Source organism: Thunnus thynnus, chromosome 7 (genome assembly GCF_963924715.1).
Source record: "Thunnus thynnus chromosome 7, fThuThy2.1, whole genome shotgun sequence".
NCBI classification, from domain to species: Eukaryota; Metazoa; Chordata; class Actinopteri; order Scombriformes; family Scombridae; genus Thunnus; species Thunnus thynnus.
This window is the reverse complement of record NC_089523.1, coordinates 14,249,216-14,266,150: the sequence shown is the minus strand read 5'-3', so window position 1 is coordinate 14,266,150 and position 16,935 is coordinate 14,249,216. Positions and strand designations below refer to the sequence as shown.

General features: G+C 39.0%; 2 protein-coding genes across 2 annotated transcripts; both read right to left on the bottom strand.

The window, feature by feature from the left end:
- Positions 1-117: 117 nt before the first annotated feature.
- Positions 118-7,375, bottom strand: grk7b (G protein-coupled receptor kinase 7b). Its single transcript, XM_067594499.1, has 4 exons — positions 6,269-7,375; positions 5,671-6,108; positions 4,162-4,433; positions 118-1,909 (listed from the first exon to the last, which is right to left on the bottom strand). The coding sequence occupies exons 1-4, from the start codon at positions 6,866-6,868 to the stop codon at positions 1,585-1,587; spliced, it is 1,635 nt and encodes a 544-aa protein (XP_067450600.1). The 5' UTR covers positions 6,869-7,375; the 3' UTR covers positions 118-1,584.
- A 1,861-nt stretch (positions 7,376-9,236) lies between these two features.
- On the bottom strand, positions 9,237-11,419 carry rnf7 (ring finger protein 7). Its single transcript, XM_067594498.1, has 3 exons — positions 11,192-11,419; positions 11,001-11,048; positions 9,237-9,714 (listed from the first exon to the last, which is right to left on the bottom strand). Exons 1-3 carry the CDS (start codon positions 11,355-11,357, stop codon positions 9,596-9,598), a joined length of 333 nt encoding a protein of 110 aa, XP_067450599.1. The 5' UTR covers positions 11,358-11,419; the 3' UTR covers positions 9,237-9,595.
- Between the last annotated feature and the right edge of the window lie 5,516 nt (positions 11,420-16,935).

Sequence of the window (16,935 nt, the reverse complement as noted above, 5' to 3'; positions counted from 1 at the left end):
AGTCTTCTACTGAAATCATTACACGCAGTGCAGATATGACGTAAGAGAGTTGCTTTTTTCCCCACTCAAGCCTTTTGAAAATCGGTTTTATTTTATCTTTCTTTTCTTGCTCAAACATTTATTAAAAAAGATAAGAAACATTTAAAATACATGAGCTCAATCATTACAAATCAAAATATGTCACATAAAGAATTGAAAAATAAATATTAAATTACAAAATTACATTTAAATATTACAAAATTTGATTGGCACGGACATGCTTTGAGTACATTGTTATTTAAGGCTGGACACGGGTAAAATCAGTCATCTGAGTCAGAAAAAAAGACACCTGGGTGGCCCGGAGATCTAAGATGTTGATCATTTCATTGCAACGCCTCTGGTTCGAGTCCAGACAAGGATCTTTGTTGCTCGCTATCAAATCAAGGCAAAAATGTTTGAAAAAACACCTGAAAATGAAGAAGTTCCTCAAGTAAAAGCTGTAGTAGAGTTTGTTTTGACTGTAATCACTGTTGTCCATCAGGGGCTGAAAAATCCAAGATTATGCAATACTTACAATATTTATTAACAGCAATTGGAGATAAATGTTCTGCTATCATGCAGCAGGATCCATATATGGATACAAGAAGTAACCTTCTGTGAAGGCTGCATAGATTAGGTTTTCAGAAACAAGCGATGTTGTTTGTTGTTGCTATGCTGTAAGTAGTTCACATCTTTTAATTATGTTATGTATTGCCTGTAAACACAAGATGATTTGGGGAGCAATAAAGGGGGTTGGCAATGCCTCGTTAAAGCTGTTAATATCTTTTTTTTTAGCGGGAAAGTAGGACAGTTTGTCTCCCTGCATCCCCTTGGTAAAGCTGAACGAGTCATCCAGTGCTTGTAAATACCTGAGCAGCACAGCCAGGCTAATGGGGGATGGTGATGATGAACAGTGCTGCGGGAGGTTGAATGCACTTCACGGGTGTCTGGCGGCACTTAGTGGTGAATGTCTGCTACTGAGAGACATCAGTCTGTGGCACTGAGGTCACATGCGGTGGGTCCACTCACATGAGCAAAAGGCCTTCATGGCATCTTATGTGACACTTAACTCTTTCAAACCGGTGTGTCGCATCACTGCAAATACTGATCATAATTGTGCTGCTATTCAGTGACACACAGCCAGTATGCAGCTTGTTTACAAACACGTGTAAACACTTAAGCCTGCCAAAATGGCCGAGTGATGTAATGGAAACTATGAACGCACTGGGATCTGCTGTCTCACCAGGAATAGAGGGCAAAGTATGAAGCAGCGGCACAATGTCAGCATGTGTTACCATCCGGGCATGAATCTGAAAGCAGCAATGGTTTTATTTTACCACCGAGACAGATGTCCCATCATGTTTGACTCTAACTTCCAAGATGATTCTTCTTAGAAAGATTAAGGCAAAAGGCTTAAGGCAAAAGGCAAAGCTGTTGGTACTTAAGGTGCTTAGTGTATAGCGTTATAGCGGGCACTTCATATCTGTAAGACGAATTAAATCAAAGGACATTTGCATGTTTTCAAGTGTTCAAAAACATGCAAATATTGGTGAGTAGTTGAGTTGCTTACAAAATGATGCACGTCCTGGATCTCCATACAGCTTCACGATCATGGCTGCTCAGTTTGGGGTCATTCAGTTCATCGAACAACCCGCAGTCAATCATCTCCTTCTGCCACTGGATGGAGACTGCGCCTGTGCTGAATTCCCTGAAGAATTTCTCATCCTTGGCATCGAGCTTAACGTCATTGACCTCAGAGGTGACCTTGAACTCGTCTGTGTCCTTGGCGTAGACCACGTTGGACTTTGGCACCCAGGGGGGCTCCACCAGCCCTGCGTCCAGACGATGGAAATCGATGCTCTTGAAAAACACGTGGTTTCGTGGGTCACCACTTGTCCAAAAAAGACACATAACAGGTAATGATTTTACTATTGAAAAATTGGACAGTTTTACTTGATAGGGGGCAGGTGAAACAGTGCAATTGGGCAATAAAAAGAGTTCATTAGGGGGCGTTAAAGGTTGGATCAAAAATCCATCTGATGATGACATACTGTGATATATTAAATTCTCACAAGGTTACATTATTCATTAATTAATTTAACAGAGTAATACAACTGATTGCTTCATTACTGTATATGCTTTTCTTAACACAGTTGCAAGACGGAAAAAACAGGGAATAAGACATCCACTATCAGTGAAATAAGAGAAATAATAGTGAAATAAAATAACAAAATCAACAAATATATATGAAATACAAGTAGAAAAGAGGTCAAACTAGTTAAAGTACCCTACACACCCATGGTACATCCCACAGGTTTTTCAATTATTTAGCCTGGTTAGAGCTCTTCTCAGAACTCTGTGAGCATGTACAGACTTTGCTTAATAGGACTTTTTTCACAGCAAACATTTTTTAATGTCATTCTAGTAAAAGTGTGTGACTAAGGACATTAACTATGGTTCTGGGTAAAACCTGAAAGTGATGCAGCTAAATAGAAGTGAGCCATCGTTAATGTGATAATTTACACCTGTGCTTTTCCTACTGTGACATGTGAAAAATGGTTATTGACGTCTCGCTCACTCTATTATTCTTATTAGTGCATAAAATAAGGTGACTTCATGTAAATCCCACCCAATTCCATCTAAGAAGAAAGATGTCCCATCCTTAATTTATTGGTAAGATCAGTTCCCTCATACAAGTGAGCTCTCCGATACACCCAAGTGGCTGCAATTGGAGTCACGGGCAGTAAGAAACTTCTCTTTCAGCTCTTCTGTTTTCCAGTGAGGATTATTCAACTGCATCTGGTGGAAGATAGTTTTGTCCTGCAAAACTCACTTAAAATTTGAAAACAAATTAAAAGGGTGGTTCAAGCACCTGAATTTTCTGTATATTCTCCTGTTTGTTTCAATCTTGTTTCAATTTAATTTAATTTAATCCCAATTTGATCAAGCCTTTACTTACTGGAAGGATAAAAGTCTGACAACCATCACAGACTTGTATATAAATAATCACTTTGCATCTTATATGGGGCTGAGAGAAACTTTCGCCCTTCCACAAGCCCACTTTTTAAATTATTGAAATTTTGTTGAAAATAATTTTTGAAAACCAACTCAAGAAACACTCTTTTTATGCTTTAATGAAACAACATCCTGACTCTAAACATCTTGTCTCAAAATTTGTGCTGCTGTTTTCTAATATGACTGTTGTATCATCAATCCATGTCAAACATGCCTGGGAGGCAGATGTTGGTGTAGAGTTGACTGATGAGGTGTGGGGGGAGGGGTTGGTTCAATTAATGCAGCTGATTCATTTCAAAGTCACGTGTAGATTACTTTATTCTAAAGAAAAGATTAACAAGCAACACACAAGGTTTTCATGAAAAAGTCGAGAGTACCTGGTTCCCAGTTATTACACAACTTAACTCTCCTGCTTGTTAGCAGAATACCCTTCTGTCTGATATCAAGTTTTGCCATTCTCAGCCATACGCTTTTTTAAATGTTTTTCTTTTTTTAATGATATAGGCTGAAACATTGTTGTATTTTTCTCTGTCTAGTCTGGCTTTATGTGGTTGTTGTCTTTTTTTAATTTTGGTTCTGTTTTGCATCAACCAGAATGTGGCTGCAAAATGAGGAGGAAGTATGTAGTACATTAAAGTATATAAAATCACTTAAAAGGGGCAGTTCAGAAGAGATTTAGAATTACACCAAATTGGGGAACTTACGAACGATAGATTTAATTTAATTGTATTTAATGGGAACCCAGCTGAGAGAAAACAGAATATGTTGTGATCTCATTTCCTTGTTTAAGTGCATGATCTGGCTGGTGTGTTTTCAACAAATGTCAGAGTATGTTTTCATAAATTCAGCACCCCCTTGTGCTGGCAGGAATCTGTTGCTTCTGCAATATAATTTCTCTGATCTCTGAACATCTGAACATTGTTGTGTAGACTTTTAATTTAGGTGGTACTTGTATAATAGCAGGATAACAGCATGTTTTCATTGTTTTGTGGGAGAGTTAAACATTGGACATTAGACATCTAATTGGATCAAAAGTGCTGCTGCCAGGTAATGAACTGTGTTACTCATTACACCTACACCAACGAACCTCATGTAAGGAACTTAAGTTTGAGGGTTTTTTTTACTTACCGGCACCCAAGGCGTTGGTGCACTCTCTTCTTCAAAAGCCGGCTGATGATATCTTTGGTGGGAGAATCAAAGCATTTGTGGTCAAACTTGCACTCATCCTCCAGAGTGCGGCGGGTCACCTCGTCATTCAGCACCTTTTCTCTGAAGTCTTTAAAAGGCAAACGGGCAGCCACCATCTCATAGACGCTGCAGCCCAGAGCCCACCAGTCCACAGACATGCGGTAATTCTCTTGCCTCAGTATCTCAGGAGCCATGTAACCTGACGTACCGGCCTGACGACACACAGAGAGAGGAGAAAAAAGAAGAATAAGGGAGGATTCAAATCTTTCTCCATAATTTAGGGTATACAAAGGTTTTGCAATCTTACAGTCTGTTGAGGTTTTTAGGTCTATTAAAATTCTGGTGGCCAGGGACAACTGTGTTTTTGTGATGGCGCTGCCTTCTGTTTCTATAAACCAATGGTTCTCAAGCTGGGGGTCAGGACCCCCACAAGATAAATCTTTGCTTTTTTCTTGTGAATTACTTGAACATGTTACCTTGATAGGCCTCTAAAAATGATGGACAGGCATATACAACTGGTGACAAAGGGTTATGAGTATACATTGCTTCATTTTGAGGGGCCACAAGCTAAAAAGGTTGGGAACCACTGCTATAAACAGCAGTGTAGATAAACAGTATAAACACTGAAAGACAAAGATTCAACACAAAAGACAAATATGTATGCTATAGTGAGTTTAAAATGCTTAAAACTCATCTACAAGGAGATTTTAAAAGATACTATTGTAGGTCCCGCGGTGAGGTCAATATGATGTACACTTTTCTCAAAGGTGGACGAAAGTTTGTGAGACCAGACAGACTTATCTAGTTTAGAAATAATTTCAGTCTGTTAGAGAGCATCTTGACCTGCATCCACATGATGGAAAACTAAATTAAATAATGAAACGTGGAGACACAAATACAGACACAAGAATGCAATGTGAAAAAATCTAAATGGGGGCCTGACAATCAAACATTGTTAAAGCAGATAATGTTTGCATTAGGTACACTTCATCAGGTCTGTCAGCTGACAGTTGAGGCTTCATTGTCCCGCTTATATCCCATCTCTAGTGAATGGAGACTCGCTGTGAATCTCCTGACTCATCTCCTTGTACAGACATGTGGAAGCCATCGTTGGTATCAGTGATACAAAGATTAGCCAGATAATGCTAACAGGCTCTGGTCAGTGTTCCATACATTTCCCGGCCGATGCAGCGTCCAAGTGGGGATGGGGTCAGGCACCTTTTAATAAGATTAATTTGTGCCAAACAGGGTTATGATCTTGTATGTTGTTGGTCAGAGCAGGATTAAGACCCATCATATCTATTCCTGGTAAGCTACTTGTAGTAGTGTGTGAACAAATATACTATATTAAGAGGGAGGGAAGATGAGCGGAAGAACAGTGCAGTGAACTTCAGGGAGCAAAGGTCACAGAAAGGTAGGTTCAGCCAAAGGACAGGTTATTACACTAACCTTCTGGCAAATCATTTTGCCCTTTGGCAGCTCAACAGCCAATCCGAGGTCTGACAGCCGACACTGGCCTTTACCGTCCAGCAGCACATTCTCAGGCTTCAGGTCACGGTACACAATGTCCATCGAGTGCAGGTGGAGGATCCCGGTGGTTATCTGGGCCGTATAATAAACAACACGATCCATACGGATGCCCCGCTTCCCAAGGTCGTAGATATGGAACCTGAGGTCTCCTCCATTCATGAGGTCCATGACCAGGCACAGGTGGGTACTGTTGTCGTAAGCGTAGGCCAGGTTTACGATGAAAAGGCTGTTGACCTTCTCCAGGATCTCCTTCTCCACAAGGGCCAGCCTCTCGCCACCTTTCTTCTTCAAGCGCCTCTTATCCAGCTTCTTGCAGGCGTACATCTGGCCTGTGTGTTTCACCTGCACCGCACACACCTGCGAGACAGTTTTATTCATTAGCTGTTCTTCTTTTATTGTTTGTTGTCTCTATGCCATCCTAAAATATATTTCTGCACTGTCTTTCACTCAGTTGTGAGTTCATCAAGGTGTTTCCTAAATAGCAATTTGAGATTGTCATAAAATGCTGGACACCTACCTCACCAAAGCCACCTTTTCCCAATATCCGAAACTCATAAAAGTATTTGTCAGTGATCGTCTGTTTCTCATACTCCTTCCACTGCAGAAACCTATAAAAGTAGATGCTTTCCAGGTATTCAGAGAAAGGTTTGCCTTTCAGGAAGTCCCGTGTGGCTTCTCTTATCTTGCTCACGACCGCATCGTCAAAGTTCTCGTCTGATAACTTCTTGCATCCCTCAGCAGCCTCTCCTGTAAGGTAAGAGAGAAAACTCCTGGACTCAGGTTGACAGTACTTGGCAAGGACTCTCCATTTGGCCGTCTCTTTGGTTTCCGCTTCGGCAAAGGTCATCTCACTCAGCTCCTCCAAGAACTCAGCAGCAGCCACATACTGTGAATTCGAGGCAAGGAGAAACTGCTGGAACAACTTCCTTCCAATAGGCTGCTGCTCACACAGTGACTCGTACTGTTCCTCTGCTGCTGCCCGCAGAGCAGAGGACTTATTTGGTTTGGGCAGCGTCAGGGAGGCTCTCTTCTTTTTCAGCTCATTGCGATCTATCTGCTGAGCCTTTAGGTAGGCCGTGTTTGCCACCAGGTTGTCTAGTCCCACCAGGTCACCCATATTGGATGTGTCCTGTGGCCCGCCTGTAGGCAGCTGGGCCAGATAAACTAAAACACTCAAGCTCACTCATCTGCAGGTTCCAGTCAGAGAGTGAGCACCTCAAGCACCTGCACCCTGAACATCCTCTGCCTCTTGTGCCACGCCTCTTTACGACCATTAAAAGTACAACTGTCCTTGGGGATTTGTTGGTAGCTAAGTGTCTATGCAGGCTTATTTGTAGACGGCACACAGGGAAAGTAACTTATGTGGTTTGAACTTAAGAGGATTTAGGCTTGTCTATTTTTAGAAGATGTTAAGTGCCTGTGCACAGTAATTGGGCTGCCAGCATGACATGATGAGGTGGCACATCCTGACCTAAACAAGTTATGGTTGATTATGGCTTGTTAAGAGATAAAGAAGCCACTGAGAGAGCAATTTGTGTGTGTTGTGTGTCGTATGCAATGAAGTAGGTACACTTCATACTTACTAGAGGGGAAAGAATGAGGACTTCACTGACTTAACAGTAATTAAGCAGCCTAAGAAATTAATGTTCATAACAGATCAGTGATGCAGCTGTAGGCGCAGTCATTGCTGAACATTCATCAGTGTTCAACAATGATTTTAAAAGCCCCTGAGATACATACTGATCATCAATATTCCTCTGTACGACAGTGGACTATTGCCACACTTCCGCTTATACATCGTGTGAACAAAATAACATGAACACCTGCGTAAACTAATGCAATTAAACAGCCTTGCTATAGATATTACACTTCCAAAGCTGAAAAGGTTCAATATTTTCTGAAAGTGTCAGAGAAATGTTGTATGAACTCTGTTATCTTTTGAGAACACAGTTGGTATGAAGTGTTGCTGTATAAAGATGCATCACATGGTAATGGTTGTATTGATAATTTGATGGTTAAGCTTGTCAGATACTTCTCAAATAAAATTTTCTGCTTCCTCCTGTCTGACATTATAGTAAATTGAATATCTTTGGGATTCAGACGTATTCAGGACAAAACAGGATATTTGCTGACATCCCCTTGAGCTCTAGCAATTGTGTTTCGTATTTGTCACAGTTTTCCTAATTAAATCAATTTCATAGATGATTAGAATATTATTGGCAGAATTAACTGATAATGTTAATAATTGTTAGCTGCAGCCGTAATATCAATTAAACATCACATTCAGGGTCCTACTCGTGTGAAATTTGCTGGATGAGACGTCAGGCAGTGCCTCATGTTCACTTCCCCCACATGGTCAACGGGTTTGAAGCTACGATCTTCCAGTCATTAGTTGCACGTCTAAGTGAATTAACCCAATCAGTCTTCCCCTCTTACAATATTCCCCCAACAAAGAAACTGTGTTCAACAAGGAACACGAACTGTCCTACACAACAGCAGCTGCAGAAAATCCACAAAAACATTTTTAACATGTTGATGCACTCTATATGTTTGAAAAATTCTAACTATCGTCAAATCCCATGTAATTATTCCACAGTGTGCACATTTATCACATTAAATTTCATTGATCTTGGCTGGGTTTCGCCTTGCATTGAAAGCAATGAGAAGGTTAAGCTTTGAATTGGAAATAGCCCAGCCTTACCATCCATGTATAACATAAACGCTAGTGGTGGTATGGTGGTTAACATGGCTGCCTTCCAGGTAGTTCACTTTGACTGCCAAAGTACTTATGGTGGTGTGTAAAGGTTTTAGAGTCTGTTGCACATATAGGAATTGTTTGGTGTTTAGAGGCGTTGTTTAGTAGCTTATTCTGACACATCTTGTCTATCAGGATCTCATGTACAGTATGGGCACCTAAACTGGATTAATCTAGACCTCCGGTTACTGTGCAGAGAAAGTTGCCCATTTTGTGAGTGTGTGTATCAGTGGAGATAAATAGTTGATGTTAAGATCAAGGTGGTTATGAGGTTAAAGGTGCCAAGTCAGAGATGATGCCCTTTCCCAGTGACTATTTCAAATGCGAAAAAAACATGTATTTAACAGATAACTTCATCCTTCAAGCTCTATACTGCAGACATGATACCTGTTTTAGTACCAAAACTATAATATTTTTGAGAAATTATCTTATAAAAACTGAACTTTTACTTAACTATTATTAAACATTTTCCACAAAAGCAGTTGTACAATAGTCTAAAACTTGCATAATTATGCTTTGATTCAGAAACTGTCTGATGAAAGAAAAAGAAAAGCTGCATAGCAATTTTAGCAGGAATTTGGTGCCAAATTTTAGTACTTGACAGCTTTTAATTCTTTCTCAAATCTGGTATTGAATATCTGTTGTAGAGCTGCATCAATTTATATTGCTTATATGAATTATTTGCCAAGCTTATCCACACAAGTAATACATACACAAACTGGACACAATGTTTACAGCTATACACAATGTTTTTTATTCTTAAAAAAACAGTCACATATTCAAGATGTGCCAAACACCACCACCAACAATAATGTAACGCTAACAAATGACCAAACACTGCAACAAGTTTCATCCATCTCTTCACGACTCTTCATCCTTCCAGGTCATATCAACCAATCGGTGACCAAGGAGTCTGCGCTGCTTTATTTTGGCCATACTCCTCCTTCGCCACTTGGAGTACTGGAACATGCAATCATATGTAGGAGGGGAGCTGTAGACAGTGGCTCTGTAATGATCATTGTCAAGTCTGACACCACTTTTGGGTGCATTCAGGTGTAGTCTGAGAATCAGACTGCCTGGAGGTGGAGCTTATTTGCCGATTCTCTGAACCACCCAGTCCTGCTGGCAGAGGGGACAGCGATTGTTCTGCTTCACCCACAGAGACATGCAGCAGTTATGGAAGGAGTGGTTGCACTCTCCCCACACGACTGAAAGACAGAGACGGACAGAGCATGATGAGTGACATGGTGAGAGATAATGAACGAGCACCAACAGGGAATAAAACTGATTATCTTTTAACTGGCACTTTTATGTACACTATGATTTCAGTTCAGTATCACCCTTTTGCAAAAATCACATCTCTTGGTGTTGTGCTTCAGTGCAGTGAAACAAGGTAGTGGGGAAGCTTACAGAGACTACTAAAAAGGAGAAATTATAATATAGTGAGCTGGTTATGATACATTTTCAGAAAAAAAGAAACTTACAAATATGGTATTTGTTATATCTTTCTTCATATAAATAATGCTTACAATATTTACTCTAAGATGGCTATAAAAAAAGCTGGAATAACCCCATGTACAGAATAAATGACAGTAGGTAATCCAAATTGAGTGAAGTTTTTTACATTTAAAAACTATCCTAAAGCATGTTTTTGTTACAGTCTAAAACTTTCAGTGACAACAATACAGCACCAGAACAGAATACTATCAGTAAAGCCGCAACTTACCATTTATTTCAATATCATTTAATCCCTAAATGATTTTTCATATTCACAATTAAATATTTAGACTATAAAATGTCAGAAAATAGAGAAAAAGGCCTTTCACAATTCCCCAGAGGCTACTGCGTCATCTTTTTCTTGTTATGTTCAGCCAGTGCTCAAAATCAAGACAAATTTAAACTGATGTAAGAGAAAAGCAGCGTCTGCTCACATTTGAGAAGCTGAAACTGGAAAATGTTTTTGCTATATTGTTCAACTTATCAATTTATCGAAATTGTTCCATTATATTCTGATGATCAATTAATCATCTGAGCACTAACTGTCAGTTATATTAATTTAGATTATGTCAGTGGTTTATAGTGTAGGTATCCAGTAATCCACTGGTATATTGTACTGTTAACTGGTTCATGATATATGTCTTTATGCATTGCACTGCTTTACTCACATTAGTTATATAACAGTTACTTTGCATGTAGCTCTTATCAAATGTTGACTTATGTCATTATCACATTCATTTCAAACGTTATATAACTAAATAATGTGTTTCACTGTCTCTCTGTGCAGATTCTGGCTGATTTAAGTACATTTGATTGACATTAAAACGGTAAAAAGAGGAATTTAAAGCTCCTTCCTCTGTGATTATCTGGCTTGGTGGATTTCCGTGACAGCTAGCCGAGGTTAGCTGGTTGGATTAACCTGCTGAGTAGCTTTAGTCGTGTGATGACTAAACACTAAACACTACTAACAAGTTTTTAAATGCTGACATGATCTTACCCACACAATCCTCCTGTTTGTTTTCCGCCTGGCATCGGAGACAAGCGTCTGCAAATGAAAAAAGACACGTTACAGTTGCACGACGCCTGGGACTGCAGATAACTGTTAGTTAACGCCGGGTAACATTAGCCATGTTAGCTTCACTGACTGAGCTAGTAGCCGACTAAACGCCGTCAGCTCCCCAGACTCACCCATCACCTGCACCCGACAAATGGCACAAGTGTCACATTCAACGTCCCAGCTCCACATGGCTACAGCATTCCACTTCTTTAAGGAAAACATCTTGTCCCCGCCCGACTTAGAGCCCGAAGAAGTGTTGTGAGAGAGGACTATACCCGGCTCGTCACCGTCATCCATCTCTGCTACACAGCTAGCTAGGCTAAACAAAATGGACGGAACTGAGGCGATGCTAGCCCCGATGCTAGCTGGGTTAGCAAGCGTCTTGTTGTCATAGCGACAGGAGAGGGCGCTGTTTTCTAGGATATAAAGTAACTGCTCCTAATATTATGTCCACCCCATTAAGGGGGGAAAAATATTAGGAACACTTTTCAATATAATGCACTCCAGTACACCACCACCCACTACGACCTCAGTAATAAACATAAAGCAGAATTATCACATTTCTGACAATGTCAACAAAAACTGAACATGTATAAACTTTGTAAATGTAGAATTTTCTGTTGTATTGGATTGTATTAGATTGCATAGGTGTACCTAATGAAGTGGCCGGTGAGTGTATGTACTATAATTACTTATATATGCATGTCTAGGGGTATGTAAAGATGTATATTTGATTGTTTAAAGACATTTGGTTTTTATTTATATACTAAAACAGTGTTTTTGTTCATCACCTCAGGGCAACATTGTGCAGTTAGACCACTCTTGTTAGGGCATCATGCATGGAGATGTGCTGGGAGGCATAGTTATAAGACTGCAAACACACACTCGAGCATATATGTAAAGAGAGAAGCTAAGGCTACACACACACATATTTTTTTGGGGGGGGGGGGGGGGGGGGGTGTTGTCCTCTCAGTGTAGATAATATCAATTATATATATGATTAATATATTATCATTAATATATTACCCCCAAAAAACAAATACAACGATGTACACTTACAGTTTGGTCTTCTATAATGGGTGATTAACAGTGGGAAAAGGCTTGTTGTATTCAAAATAAATACTACATTAATAATAGATTCAAGATTCCTTTATTGTCATTTCTTGGTACTAGAGTACATTGAATTGAAATTCTGTTTCTCCCACATCAAAAACACTTGCAGAATAAGTTATTTAAACAAACGTAACTATTAATAATACAAGATTACTAAAAATATACTTAGCAAATATATTAAGAAAGTTTCAGAAACATAAAGTAATGGAATTATATAAATACACACAAGTACACAAAAGTATAAAAGCCTTCAAACTGGAGCAATGGTAACCATGAGTATCCTTCAAGATTTTTCAATTCGACAAATTTGTCCTGTAAAGGAAGTGTGGGAAAGATTTAGGCTAAATATAGACTATGCCTGTGTTTTTTGCAAGTCAGATAGGGAAACAATATTTCATTTGTTTTTTCACTGTGCTCATTCAAATTTATTTTGATTAGATATGCAAAACTTTATATATAGGAAAATGTGTACTAATGTACAGATGGATGTATTTGATGATATATTTTGTGTTCAGTGGGATGGATAGCAACATTACCTACCTCTACCTCCTACCTAACTTGGTAGATTCCACATCTGCAAGAAATAGTCTGACTCCAAAACTGCTTTCATTGGTTTGTTGTTGAACTCAAGCATTATGGCACCTTAATTGAAGACGTGAAGAAAAAAAAGCCAAGAAGACTTTCAATATTTTAAAGGAAGTTTAGAACATTTTATTTGAACTCTAAAAGGACTCACAGTGAATGGACTTTGGACTCCTCCGGTTTGTATGACAATTGTTATTATACCAAATGTACATTTAAAATATAAAATATAAAGTCAAAAATATACTCACAAAATACACACACACACTCACGCACACACACACACTATTAACTATCAATAATGTGTAACACAAAAAAGTTTGTAGTCATAAAACTCAGGCACTTGCTTCTTTATATGAATACATATATTTATACATAATTTAATAATGATACTGCCATCTGTTGGCCCAAAGGTAAAATGTCCAATTCTGTGGACAATAAATTATATTCTAAACCATGTTAGTCTGTTTCTTTATGTATACTGGAGGCTCTGTGTCTAAATGTGTCTTTTCTTCTGACAAATAGTAGCAGATGTAACACTAGGCTGAGCGTTTATTAACTTAAACTTTATTTGTATTGCAGGAAAGAAATGAAAAAAAGGCACTAAATACCTCTGCTCACTAGGTTATGTACCAATCAGGTAACACCTGTCTTCAATCAGGTTTAACGACTGCTTCTCTCATGCTGTAAAGTTTATGCACACTGACGAAAGGCCTAATAAATAACTTTTGTAAATTTTGTCCTTCCTCTGAATGTTTCAAAGATGTTTCAGTCCCTTGTTTTGACTTGAGATTTTTTTCAGATTCTCTTAAATTATTGCATCTTCCCCAAATCTTATTGATTCAAGGTTGTTCTTGCTGTGCTTGACCTTGATTTATGCAATATCCTTTAGCCAGACTCTCAGTGTGGAAGCTTTTGTTCATTGTAGAATCTAAGAATAAATTATTTTAATATGTTAAAATAAGCCAAATTAATAGCAGACTCTCATTAAATATTGAGGGGAGTTGTTCAGTTAAGCGTGAAGTGACTGAAGCCAACTTCTCTTTTTGAGACAATAAATACTCTTGAGTTTCATTGTAAACTTAACCATGAACTCATGGACAAGATGCTATTGAAACAAATGTCTGTCTGCAAGTGATGATGAAGTACTCCCTTCGAATGTGAAAGAGACATCCTGCATTAAACTTCACAGTGTGACATTCAATGTCAATGTTAAACTATTCTTATGCTGCCCCTGCAATCAGAAATAAGAATCCCTGCATTAGGTTCTTCTTGAATAACCTCCCATCAAATGTGTCAAAATAAGTCCATCTACTCATTGTTATGGGAAAATGTATAATTTAATGCACCTGTATATAGTATCAAACCCTCATTCACCCTGCATATGAAAAGGCATGAATGAAAAATCTAAAATTTAAGAACGAAAGATAATTGAGATTAAGGAGTTGCTTCATATACAATTCTGGTGAAAACAAATGGTTTTCAGCTCCTTTTCATTTTCATTTAATTTCACTGGGCATGATTTTTAATGGCACAAATGTTCAGTAATGCCTTCTTACACTTGTTCAATTACATACAAACATTATGAATACATTGTGGGTTTCAATGTCAGCTCATAAACTACTAAAACCTAGTCTGACAATGTGATTTTATCTAGCATCACCAGATTTACAGAAGTTAATCTGTAAATCAGTGATGCTCCTATAACGTTCACACATCTTTATCTATCAGCTTTGTAGTGCCGCCTTATTCTAACAGTTGTTAATTCAAAAATATAGACTTTTTTCTCTCTTTCAGCAATCAAAAATTCTGCACAAACAGATCAGAAGCTGTGAAACCACTAGCATTCACCTTTTACAGTAGACAATATAGACAGCAAACACTAATAGTGTGTTTAGTTAAAATACCAGCTAACTAGTCAGAGTGTAAGTCCTAAAGCACTATGGGAGTGTCTCATCCATCTCTGCTGTCTGTCTTGCACCACTTCTGCCCTCACAGCGTCTATTTTCTCAAGAGCAAGCTGAACAGGCATCATGGCAAGCAACATCTGTTTTTCTTGAGAATTCCTCAAACAAACCTGATGGCAGAAAAAAAGTTCAGGGGCCAGCTGAGATGGGAGTGCACTGTCAAGTCATCCTTGATGTAGTGTGTGTGGATACTCATTATCTCCACCAAGTTTAAGCCTGGAAGGAGATCATGTGTTTGGTCATGTGTGTGTGTGTGTGTGTGTGTGTGTCTGTGTGTCTGTGTGTATCTGTCTGCAGCTAATCTTGCATACTACTTGACTTATCAGTAGTGCACATTTATCACTGTATGCTCAACGATCTCTTGTGAGAGGTTTGAAAAACCTATTGTATAATGCCAAAAGCTTACACTTTCATCTTGTTAGCAGTCCTCGCCATTTTACGATATCTGTTACGACATAGCAAAAGGCGTGTCCGGTAATCGGCTAGGCTAAAAAACAAAGCTTACTTAGTCTGTTGCAGGCCACATTTTGGCCTTTGTCGTGACTCAAAAACTGACATCCATAGAAAACTTTGGTCTAATCTTGAACTGCAGCATCTGCAGATTAATTCCATCTCCGATATGTTATGATCCACTAAAGTTAGGAACAATACAGGATGAATACATCCCCATTTTTGTTATCTTCGCCCCTATCTCGACTGTACACACCTGGTGGAGATCTGAACTCTATCGAGTGCACTCTTCTCGTTCCTCACTGAATTTACTCCCATCCTAAAACACAACCAGTAACACACAGAAATCTGTTTTACATCATGTATACTGTATGTAGGCATGGTGCCACGAGGCCCTCTAAATTTAGGTTTTAAATAAAATCATGTTGTCTCAAACCCACCTCACAGCAGATAACATTACCATTTCTTTTGATATGATAAATGAGACAAATCCCTTCTGTGTGTTTCTGAGTAAGGCACAGCGTGGAGATAGCCTACACAGTATGCATGTGTTATCTTTAATTTATATCTTCATATTTTAAACGCCAGGTGTGACCTGGTATAGATTTGCCTCAATCAATCAACGTGCAGCCCTCCCAAAGTATCCCAGCAGGTCAGACCAATAACTCCACCTATGACTTCCAGGATCACAGTAAGTGCACTGGGAGATGAAAATAGTGTAAAAAGCTTTGAGGTAAAGCTTTGAAGTAAAAACCTCATATATGGCTGGACCGACTGTGTATGGTCAATGTGTGAAATTGTGGCCAATTTGTTACAGGGATAGTCAGTGGTAGTGTCTATAATGTGAATTCCTGGATATTAAGTGTGCATCTGCAATTTTCTGTAGTGGTCCCAGTAAAATTTGTTGTTAAAATGTACAAGAACAATTGCCTACTTTCCACTCATATCTTGGGATGTTTGAATTGAAATATAACTTATTTTAATTATAACTATTCTAATTATCTTTTAACTCCTGCTTTTTCATCTGTTTCTATCTGTCTGTAAACATATAGTCTCATCCATTAGCATGCTACACTAACAGTCTGTCACCGCTGTGACATCTCTCAGAGCACACAAACACTGTAAACACACCTGTGACCTGCCCAGCACGGGGCTGTTAAACCAGAAACACCACGGCTACACCTTATTTTTATACAGTTTATGGGCTACTCATAGCACAGCACACCTATGCTAATGATGCTAGCCATGCTAACTAACTGCTAGCCGCCGTGCAGGCAGGTAAATTGGATCCATTGCGTCTCTTTATATCCGTGGGTTGGTGCTCCTGTCAGCGTCGCAGCCTTCGTGTGAGACGCTTCAATCAGTAAATGTGTGTTTTTAAAACTTATTTTGGGACGAGACAGTTTCTGTTACGCCCCCTAAGGACGTAATATAAACTGTGCCATTTCATTTTGAAAGAGCAACAGCCAATGGGGAAATTCCAACATTGAGCCGGCCAACCAATGGTGTAACCTCATCAGTCATTGAGTCATTGACGGACATTCGGGGTTATAGGGCTGATCCAGCCAAAAATGATAGTATTATATATAAGAGTTTCATACACTAGCCAGAAAACCACACAACATGAGATTAAGTGTTGAATTTAAAGATTGAATTCACTGTCTCCAATAACAATTAACCATCCCTGAGTTTAGAAAAGAATCTGGTGCTTTGCCTGCCGCTCAGACTGAAGGGCCATGTTGTTAACTCAAATTTGATTCTGG

Excerpts from the sequence above, each read along its gene's own strand:
- rnf7 (XM_067594498.1), bottom strand. The coding sequence starts at position 11,357 with ATGGATGACGGTGACGAGCCGGGTATAGTCCTCTCTCACAACACTTCT. Across the intron at positions 11,049-11,191 it reads TTGTCGGGTGCAGGTGATGG|ACGCTTGTCTCCGATGCCAG; the intron begins GTGAGTCTGGGG and ends TTTCATTTGCAG. Across the intron at positions 9,715-11,000 it reads CAAACAGGAGGATTGTGTGG|TCGTGTGGGGAGAGTGCAAC; the intron begins GTAAGATCATGT and ends TCTGTCTTTCAG.
- grk7b (XM_067594499.1), bottom strand. The coding sequence starts at position 6,868 with ATGGGTGACCTGGTGGGACTAGACAACCTGGTGGCAAACACGGCCTAC. Across the intron at positions 6,109-6,268 it reads GAAAAGGTGGCTTTGGTGAG|GTGTGTGCGGTGCAGGTGAA; the intron begins GTAGGTGTCCAG and ends ACTGTCTCGCAG. Across the intron at positions 4,434-5,670 it reads GCAAAATGATTTGCCAGAAG|GCCGGTACGTCAGGTTACAT; the intron begins GTTAGTGTAATA and ends GTGTGTCGTCAG.